Raw genomic sequence first — 11,276 nt, forward strand, 5'->3', positions numbered from 1 at the left:
TTCTTTTGCGAAGTGACTGTTGGTGTCAAGGTTTAACAATGTTGAAGTTTTCCATACCAAACACAATGGCTACAGAGACAGGCTGTGCTCTGCTGGTAACGTTGTTTTATCAGAATGGTAGCAAAAGCAGTGCTGTGGGGTCGACAGAAGCGTCCGATCCCACGCGTCGGCTTTGACCCGTGACGTAAGGGTGTTGTCGTGTGTGACGTCATGACGGCGCGGAGTTTGGTTTGAGTGTGGCTGTCTCCAGTTCTGTTTTATCTTATTTTGTTTACTTTTCTGATCTGTTCGTTCTATCTCGTGAGATATTTTTTTTTTTTTTTAAATTTAAAAACGCTTATTACTTATTTTAATTATCTGTTTCCTCCTATTTCTGTTTTAGTTTATTATATTTATCTTTCTGATCTGTTCGCTCTATCCCGTGAGATTTTTTTTTTAAAAAAGACAAAAAACACTAATCAGCTACTGAAGCATCTTTATCTTCTATGGGTTGCAGGGGTTACGACCCCTGGGGAGGTGGGTGGGTATTCATGCATGGCTGGCTTCACTTACACGTTGTAGCTATGCAAGACGTCTAAATTTGTTTATATTTAGTTTGCCCCCCCACCCAAAACACCCCATTTCCCGCGCTTGTCCCATTAGTGTCATTAGGCTTCTTGTGGAAAGTGTGTGCGTTTGTTTTTGTTTCCGCCATATTTGTGACGTCATGGGTCAAAGCAGACGGGCGGGATCGGACACTTCCGTATTTCCGTGCTGTGTTCTCGGAATACTGTCAGAAGAAACAGCTATAAAGAGACCACATGTCAATAAATGGGCTAAAGAAAATGATCAAGAAAGCTGAAGAAACAGGTGAATTTGATGGTGCACCAGGGAGAGGGAGATGGCCCATTCCCATGGCAGTAGTTGATGATGTTGCTGTAGCTATAGCTGACGCTGCAGCACATGCCTCAAATTCTGCAGCCAGTGCTGGAGCAGCGTTATATGAATTGTCTCTCCCCTGGTCAAAAGTGCAAAAGATTTTGCAGCGTATTTTACACTTGTATCCCTACAAGACTCAGAATATGCGCCAAATAAAGCCCCAAGATAGAGTGCAATGGTGTGACTTTGCCCTCTGTTTTTTGGCGCACAAGGAAATGGATGACGTGACGCTGGCACACTTTAGTCTGCATGGTGCTGTGAATGCACAGAACTGTTACATATGAGGTCCTACTCTGACACATGCTGTGCAGGACTATCCAATGCACTCAGGTTATGTGACTGTGTGATGGGGTTACAAAAGCTCCTTCATTCTCAGTCCTATTTTCTGTGAGGAGTTGACACTTCATGAGGCTGTCAGATGTACAGTGACATCAGCACATTATAAGGACATCGTGTGCAACACATGTTCCCGGCTTTACAAGAACACAACTGTGTCCACACCATTATGTTCATGCAAGATGGGGGGACACATGTTGCTCACCAAGTGAAAGATTTGCTTTGAGAAAACTTCAGTAATGACCACACCAGCTCTAGGGAATTTTGTTAACACCTGTGAGCTTATTGGATTGAGGTTTTTTTTCTTCAGTTTTCATGGCGCAAGTGCGCCAGATGTTTATGTTCATTCTGTGTGTGGCTGCATTCTGTGACATTATAAAAATATATTTTTGTTTTTTTGTTATGGTTATGGTGTAACTTTTGGTTGCAATAAAGAAAGGAGCAATAAGTTATTTTTACTCCAATACACCGTATTTCACTCTGATTTTCTGCCAAAACATAATTAAAGACATCAGGTTCTGTGAATTCACTTCTTTTTAACAGAGTTTTATTTGTGTGAACCATGATGTTCAAGTTCTGGAAGCGTCATATTTCACTGGTCTGTTGTGGAAAAACCTTTGTTTTCATTTTGATCTGAGTATTATAAGTTTGACTAACATTCAGCCCACACGAATATGGATAAATTGAAAATGTACAATATCCAGAGGTTTGATGGTAAAAATTTCCAAATGTGGAAATAGCAGTTGCAAATTATTTTTTGTGCTGAAAAAGTGCTCGATATTGTCGAGGGGAAACAGAGGCCAAATGAAGCTGGTGAGAGTCAAACCGCTTGGGATGACTTAAATGCGAAGGCGATGCTCATTCTATCTACTGCGATGGAATTTTATCTGTTATGACGTGCACAAATGCAGTGAAAATGTGGGCCAGATTAAAGACTATTCATGAACAGCAATCCACAGTTACTAAAATGAACTTGAAATAGAAATTTTTCGATTACAGAATGTCACCATCGGACACAATCGCACAACCCATCAGTCGAGTCCTTGGCACAAGCATTAGCTGATATTGGGGAACCTGTTACAGAAGCTGACAAAATGGCTAAAATTTTGGAAAGTCTGCCAGCAAAGCTGCCTGGGCTCATGTGCTGACAATCAACAAATGTTCAATAATTTGACTTTAAGGTTATTCAAAGAAGAAAAAAAACTTTTACAATGTGATGGAAACTCAACAGCCTTTGCAGTAGTTAATGTGGACAAAACACTCTAGTTCAGTTCAACTACCGGCAACAACAGTGCGTCTAACATAGTAGAAAAGACATTGAATGTTGTTATTGTCACAACAAGGGACATTTTAAACCTGAGTGCATAAAACTTTTAGCAAAACTTAATATGAAAACTGATACGCCTGAGCACCAAGATTTGAGTGCAGAACATGCGTATGTTTTTGCTCCAGGTTGTGAAAACATTTGGTTAGCTGACAGTGCTGCGTCATAACATAAGACATCGCACAAAGAGTGGTTCAACACATTGAGCCAATTCAGTCAGATGACTCACTTGTTCAAATTGGAGGCCACTCGATCATCAATGCAGAAGCATTGGCTCAATTGAAGTATTGTCATTAGTTGATGGCACATGGCAACATCACGCTTTGGAAAACACATTATGTATTCCTTAGCCAAATAAAAATTTATTTTCTGTGGTAGCAGTCACAAAAGAGGAATGAAAGTTATTTTTTATGACAAGAGAATGGAAGTTCACAGTTCAGGTCTAATTGCAGCAGGAATTAAGATGGACAATCAGTGTTATCAAATTTGTTTAAATGTCCAGATGTATTGCAGGCAAATCCTGCTTCCCTGAATTCTACCATGAGAGACTTGGGCACACTAATTTCAGTGGTCTCAGCAGTATGGGTGATCTGAACTTAATGTCTGGTTTCAACAGGAAGAAAGCTGAAAAATCTTCATTGTGAACCGTGTCAGTATGGCAAGATGAAAAGAAAATCTTTTAATTCGAATTTGGAATCAAGATTGAAAGTTCCTGGTGAATTTATTCATGGAGATTTGAAGGGATGGATAAGAAAATTGTCTCTTGGAGGTGCACAATTGTACATAGTTTTCAAGGATGATTGCGCATCATACAGATTTGTGTATTTTCTTAAATGTAAGCATGATACTTTCCATGTGTTTTTGGAATTTCACAGACTGCCTGAAAGACAAACTGGAAACAAAATCAAAGTTCTGAGAAGTGACAATGGAACTGAATTCATAAATAAGCAATTTGAAGATTATTTCAAGCAAAATGGTATGATAAATGAGAAAACAAACCCTATACACCACAGCAGAATGGCTGAATTGAATGAGAAAACATGTCCATTCCTGAGTGTGCATGCACTATGTTATTAAGTGCTGACTTGTCTCACGAATTGTGGGCAGAGGCAGTAAACTGTGCAGCATATATATACACACCCAAAAAGAAAGATGATGAGACTTACCAAACAAAAGCGCTGGCAGGTCGATAGACACACAAACAAACACAAACATACACACAAAATCTAGCCTTCGCAACCAACGGTTGCCTCGTCAGGAAAGAGGGAAGGAGAAGGAAAGACAAAAGGATATGGGCCCTAAGGGAGAGGGTAAGGAGTCACTCCAATCCCGGGAGCGGAAAGACCTACCCTAGGGGGAAAAAGGACAGGTATACACTCGCACACACACACACATATCCATCCACACATACAAGACACAAGCAGACATTTGTAAAATTTGTGGCCTTTACAAATGTCTGCTTGTGTCTTGTATGTGTGGATGGATATGTGTGTGTGTGCGAGTGTATACCTGTCCTTTTTCCCCCTAGGGTAGGTCTTTCCGCTCCCGGGATTGGAGTGACTCCTTACCCTCTCCCTTAGGGCCCATATCCTTTTGTCTTTCCTTCTCCTTCCCTCTTTCCTGACGAGGCAACCGTTGGTTGCGAAGGCTAGATTTTGTGTGTATGTTTGTGTTTGTTTGTGTGTCTATCGACCTGCCAGCGCTTTTGTTTGGTAAGTCTCATCATCTTTCTTTTTGGGTGTATTTTTCCCACGTGGAATGTTTCCCTCTATTATATTCATATCATATATATATATATATATATATTTCCTGATAAATTTAGATCAAAATGGGATAGTAAATCAAAGAAACCAATCATGGTTGGCTATGAAGGGTACAGTACTAATTATTACCTCTACAATCCTGAGTCAAAGAATATTACAATCTCCTGCAATGTCTCTCTTAATGAAGAACAAACCCATAGCTTAAACAAGAAAAAAGATGTACTGAATTTTACCTGGGAGACCATGCTACAGAAGATGTTCAAGAGGAATCTGAATAGTATGATCCTGGTGAACAAATGAAAGAAAATCAAAGGATGAATCTGAGAGATCGGGCTAATCTGCAAGCTCCTGCTCACTTTCGGGACCAAGATATAGCTTTTTCAGCCATTATCTTTGAACCTCAAACTTTTGGAGAAGCAACGACATCGAAAAAGTCATCAAATTGGAAACAAGCAATGGAAGAGGAAATAACATCCTTGAGGAAGAACAAAACTTGGGATCTAGTACCATTACCTCACAACTGCAAGGCAGTTGGATGTAAGTGGGTCTATCGTGTGAAGCAGAATTCTGAGGGAAGAAACTGACTGCTTTAAAGCTAAATTATGTGCAAAAGGTTATTCACAACAAGAAGGCATTTATTATGAAGAGACATTCACTCCTATGGTCCAATATGATTCAATAGGAGTTTTATTAGTCATAGCAGCTCCACAAGATATGGAAATTAGGCAGTTCGATGTTAAGACTGCATTCTTGAATGAGGATTTGAAAGAAGAAGTTTCCATGGAGCAAACAAAAAGTTTTGTTGTAAGCCCAAATAATGTTTGCAAACTGAGGAAGAGTCTACATGGACTCAATCAATCATCACATTGTTGGAATCAAAAATGTTTGGCTCTATGCAAATGAATGTTTTCCATGCTGTAACAGATGGCACTGATGCTTACCTGGTACTTTATGTGGGTGATGGCTTGTTTATTTGTAAGTCTCCCAGAATACTGGAAAATGTTTTGACAGCACTGGGATCAATGTTTGAAATTACTGTGGACAATGAAAGATACTTCTGTGGATTGGAAATTGAACTCAGCCCTTCTACAAAAGAAATCTATATAGGCCAGCAGAGATACATCAAATATTTACTTCAGAGGTTCAACATGGATAATTCAAAACCGAACTCCACTGCTTTTGATGTTGGAACCACGTTGCACAGTGGTAAAGGAGATGGAAAGCAAACCTTACCGGCAGGCAGTCAGCAGCTTAATGTTTGCAGCAACTGTCTCACGGTCAGACATTATGTTCGCTGTGAGTAGGTCTTCACATAATCCGGATCTTGATCATTGGCATGCTGTTAAAAGGATTGTGAAGTATCTACAGGGGACCAGGGACCTGACCATAAGGTACGAAGATGACTCTACTGGAATAGAGGTCTACTCAGATGCCGACTTTGCTTGTGACTGTGACACTCGTCGGTCAATAACAGGCTATGTGAGCTTGTTAGCAGGTGGGCCTTTGACATCGTGTTCACGTCGGCACAAATGTGTAAGCAGATCAACAACAGAGGCCAAATACATAGCAGCTTCAGATGCTGCTACTTAAGTAGTTTGGTTGTGCGGTTTTCTCAGTGAACTTGGTTTTCAGTTAGACAAACCTACAACACTCCATGTTGACAATCAAAGTGTTATTCGCCTGATTAAAAACACAGAACATCACAAACACACCAAGTGCAGTGACATTAAATACCATTAGATACGTAAAAATGTTGAAAATAATGAGATTGATGTCTATTACGTTTATTCTGATAAATAGTCGGTAGACTTACTCACAAAACCTCTAATTACAGACTAATCAATATCAAACAGAAAAGCTCTGTCAATGATCTCAAAACAAACTCAATAAAACAAGGGTGGGTGTGTCGACAGCAGTGAGCTTGTTGTATTGAGTTTTTTTTTTTTTTTTCCCCATGGTGGGAGTGCACCAGAATATTTATGTTCATTCTGTGTGTGGCTGTGTTCCATGACATTCTAAAATTATATCTTTGTTTTGTTATGTTGTTATGGTGTAACTTTTAGTTACAATAAAGAATGGAGCAATAAGTTATTTTTACTCCAATATACTGTATTTCGCTCAGTGATTTTCTACGAAACATAATTAAAGACATCAAATTTCAAGATGTGTGGACTTCCAGGCCCATTACCTAAATTCACATGACTTCTGGTTGTGTGGATATTTGAAAGACTGTGTCTTTTAGGGATGTGCCCAGGCTCTTCCTGATTTGAAGGACAACATGGCATTTTTTTTTAGGACAACATGGCATTCTAACTGCACTGGATACGCTGAAAGTAACTGTCAGGCATGCCATGTTAAGGAACAGGATGTTGCTGAGTCAGGAGACCATACTGAACACATATTGTCACTTGTGACTGTATCCTAATAAATGTACTGAAACTACCATTAAGTGTTTGATTGTTCCTCCCCTTTTCCTGCACCTATACCACATTCTAATTGCTTATGGTGCCATATTTTCACCCAGTGGCAGAAAGTGAAGCTACTATGCTTTTCAGCATACTCTTTGAGTGCAACAATGAATGAACATACCTATGATGTTTCAGCATCCTGCAATGTATACAGGCAGCACTGCAGCACACTGAGCACTGTCCATTTAATTATAATAATCTAATATGTGACTGAATACACGAATACAGAATAGGACTTTGGTAATTTACTTGAGACATCAAGCCTGTGGAAGTTTTTGTTATAGAGATAATTAAGCACAATCTTAATTTTTGTGGCAGAGCATGAAGTAAAACTTACTACAAGATGTGGATAGGGCATATTTGACAAAATTTGAAAATTTCCTTTATTTGCATAAACTTGTAGCTGAGTTTAACTCTTTGCACTGTGTAAAACTGTCAAACATATACTCATTGGGACATGATTTCATTGGTTGTCGATTATCATAAAAGATGCAGAATGGACATATCTAGCACAGCTGTTCCCTTTCTGCAAAGTGCGAAATGTTGTCGTGGTTCACTTGAATCCATGTATATAATTTTTTTCCCCCTTCTTGCTGTTACTTTTGTATAAAGTGTAATATTAAATTTATTAAAATGTTATCCAGTGGAGAATAACTGGTGTGTGGTAAGAGAAAGAATAATAAACAGATGAACTCAAGAAATGTTATTAAAAATAACAGGGAAAGATTATATAACATGGAAGGGAAAGGAATTATAAAATAGGCATCACACATGATTCATTTTCTGCTTAGTATGGCTGACAACAATACATCATGAACTGCAACATACTATTTCTCTGTATGAGAGCACTCGTTTCAGCCAATTTAAGGGGCTTCGGGGCTATTAAACGGCTCTCCAGGAAGAGTAATATAATATATACAGTGGAAGGACACTGAGTTTATGAAAAAGACAGTGCCTGGAAATTTCTACATCATAGTGAGGAATTCAGGCAGTGATCTAGCTTTCAAGAAATGGTGGCTCCGGTGCTACAAAAAGGTGTGCATCAGATAATACAGCAGGATAAGGTATTCGTAAGGAAAATAAAATTACAAAAGTGTCAAGGCTTTCGTGGTCACTTGTTGACAAATTGCCTGTAGGCTTCTTTCTTGGGTTCTTTGGCTGACTTTTGTTTGATGATTCTTCTGATGTTTCACCAACTGAGTGGAAGGTATTATCAAAGCTGTTTTCTTGAGTACACTGGTGGATTACCCAAGGACGCATTTACTCTGAACTGCTACAATATCCCTCTGAGTCTACCTCATGAGAAATCATTTGTAACTGGTAGTGTTCCACAACTGAAAAAACGGCGAAGGACCTGCAAAAACTTGCACAACTTATTCCTGCATAATGCAGTGAGTTTAATGAGACACTTTTCAAATGCTCCACTACATTCATAGAAGAAGAAGACTGTGAACGAGGAGAAAAACTGCCCACAATTACCATTTTCATAAGTTTTTTTCTGAAGATTCTTATTAGTTTTGATCACTTCCTAATTATATCATTTGAAATAATATTATAAATGCTTTTTCTGACAGTTTATTTCATCACACACACTATAATCTGCAAAATGGTTATAGGTACAATACAAGTAATACACAATAATTGCCTGATACATCACATGTCGGAGTAGTTTTCCTTCAATTATTGTGACAAAGCGTGATTGCAAAGTTGCAAAAAAGTTTCACATGAAAACTTTGTGTATCAAACTATGCATGACTTTTTTCGCGCCCACTGAAAATTTTTGCTTTAATCAGATATGTCCTTTCTGCATCTTTTAGTTCAAAGGTTTTTAATGTTTTGCTAATGGCTTTCATTAGCAAGTGGAAGTGAAGAACAATAGGCTACACATAATACACTAGTCAGCACTTGAGAACTGTGGGTAAAGGAAAACAATTCACCACCCTAAATTGTTTCACACATGACATGAACTAAAATGTCTACTTTTTACAAATTACCTTCTGCCACCATTCACCACAATCCATAGAGGAACCTTCAGCGCAAATAATTCCAGGTTTTCCAGGAAGGCAAAATCCTGTGATGTTAAATTCATGAGCAAGATCCAATACTTCTCTCCTTTTTATTTTACTGTAAATGTGATGAGAATATATCCAGTACCGGGTAAACAAATCTTCATCTTCGCAAATTTTCACTTGTGGTTCTGGTTTAATTGCAACGTAATAATGAGTAGCATTTTCTTGAAGCCAAGAAATTGCGGAGCAGATACAGATTTCACCTCGATCAAGATCAGCAATAAATTTGCTAAGGTCAATATTTAAACTGTGTTGCTGGTTTCTGCTGAGTTTGTCACTTCTCACAAAAATATCTGGCTCAGTAGCTGGATAATCGTGTGGGAGGTTCACACAGACTTCGAACTTGGCCTTAAAGAAAGAAACGTAACAATAAATAATATGGTTACAACCTTCTAGCTGGCTAAGAACTAACGTTTTTAAATGCGGGTACGTACCATATCTATAAATAAATTTATACTAAAATCTAAACGAGGTGGAATGATAGAACACCTTCCGTCCACAAACTCATTTATATCGGCTATAACGCTTGGGTCATCCACACAAAATTCTCCTGGATTTGAAAACATGGACTGTAACATTTCAAACTCCGACAGTTGTATGCGAAGCATTTCCTCGAGGTTTCCATTGTCTACTATCTGAGTTATCTGTTCTTCCAATTCTTTAAAGTCCAAGAACTCGCTGTCATCGTAATCACAAGACATAGTTATACCGAATAAATTTCGCAAGCCGCAACTTGTAAACAAATCTGAGGTTAACGATAGGGCCACGTGGAGAGCATATATCCATTTACGGTCTCTTAATTACCTGGGAAGTACTAAACAAATAGAATGCGATAGCTTAATCCCAGGAACTGACAACACAATGTATACACTGCCACTACATTTGTCAGCCGCGCGACAACATACGCCTGTCGCACTTCAACCCACGCACAACTCCTCCAAAGCGAATAACAATATTTACACCTGCTCTGAAAGATATTCACAGGATGCAGTTGACGCCCACTCTTTCCAATAGCAAAGCAGTTAGTTTGTGGGTCATGATTCGACCAGTTACCCTGCAATTCTGGGAGAGGTAATGTACTCAAGCACACACATGTATATCTTCCAAAATACTACCCTACAAGTTTTTATCCAATGAACGTTTCATTTATTTATTTATCAATTCATGAGAGCTTTCCCCCTCTGACAGATTTGTTCTGCATGATTCATCCCGACACTACTAATCGTGAAATGTTCAGATCTAATTGCACTGTTTCCCTAACAGTAATAGACGTGATGTTTCCACAATCCCATTGATGGAATAATAATAATAAACTTAATAATAATAACAATAATAATTATGCATTGAGATACGTAGTAAGCAGTATGCGGTTACCAGGCTCATTGTTGAAAGGCATAATTAGTGGGACCATGGTGATAACACATACAAATGATAACCGATTTTGGATATTATTCGCGAAGCACGTTGCTAGTCCTACTGGCAACGTAAGGCCTTAACGAAATGTGATGGACCTGAACGAGGCAAGAATAATAGTTGATACTACTCTATGGGACCATTAGAGCAGGGTACAAATAAAACAGGTTTCGCATCTAGTAGATGAAGTTGTGAGAATATATTCATGCCCATCATGTGGAAAGGATTTCTTTCAAAGCTGACCAGTCTTCCATTTTTACGATTGTAGTACATAAGTGCAAATGTTTCCTAGAGGACCTGTTGCAATTGCTGTTGATGATTAAGATGCCAGACCACCTGGACTACATTTACCAAATAAAAAACATATGCCTCTAACCAGGATCGAACCATCAACCTCCTGTATGCTAACCCAAAAGTCTATCCACTGCACCAACTGTATAGAATGACTAATATCTGCTGACAGATGAAGTTACAATACATGTGGTTACAGCATTTCCAGATTGTCACACTTTAACGTCCTTTTCCTGCGAGATGTATACTCGCTGGATGAAATTTTGTGAGAGAATTTTTTTTTTCGTTGCTGGTATTCGAGAAGTCGCGCTGCGAAGCCTGAGTGTGTGAATTTCGCTTCACCCTGTATAAAAACTTTTCTGGCTCCAGCAGAGTAAATCCAACCTCATTACACCATAATTTACATGTGTGAAAAATGCGTAGTATACAAGAAGTTGCTGTTTTGCACTAAGATGTGTTTTTCATTTCCAGTTTAGTTATAGCACACAGAATAGTTTGCTGCATAAATCAGCCCCCTTTCTCTCTCCTCTCTCTCTCTCTCTCTCTCTCTCTCTCTCTCTGTGTGTGTGTGTGTGTGTGTGTGTGTGGTCCAGTTCAGACTGGTGTCAAAGTGGGTACCCAGTAATGTCATAGAGTCTTTGCCAAGGCATTTGTTACCTTTAGGGAGAACACTATACTCCCAGTTTTGGTATTG

At 38.8% G+C, this 11,276-nt stretch overlaps 1 protein-coding gene across 4 annotated transcripts in view; it reads right to left on the reverse strand.

Annotated features, from left to right (window-relative positions):
- Positions 1-9,833, reverse strand: part of LOC126095261 (RWD domain-containing protein 2A-like) — a 94,776-nt gene extending 84,943 nt beyond the window's left edge. For all 4 annotated transcript variants that reach the window (XM_049910020.1, XM_049910021.1, XM_049910019.1 and 1 more), the window contains exons 1-2: positions 9,313-9,833; positions 8,804-9,226 (exon numbers count right to left, since the gene is read on the reverse strand). In XM_049910020.1, the coding sequence (XP_049765977.1) occupies positions 8,804-9,226; positions 9,313-9,579 (690 nt within the window). In that variant the 5' untranslated portion in view covers positions 9,580-9,833. The remainder of the gene's footprint in view (positions 1-8,803; positions 9,227-9,312) is intronic.
- Positions 9,834-11,276: the final 1,443 nt, after the last annotated feature.

This window comes from Schistocerca cancellata, chromosome 8, assembly GCF_023864275.1.
Source record: "Schistocerca cancellata isolate TAMUIC-IGC-003103 chromosome 8, iqSchCanc2.1, whole genome shotgun sequence".
Lineage (NCBI taxonomy): Eukaryota > Metazoa > Arthropoda > Insecta > Orthoptera > Acrididae > Schistocerca > Schistocerca cancellata.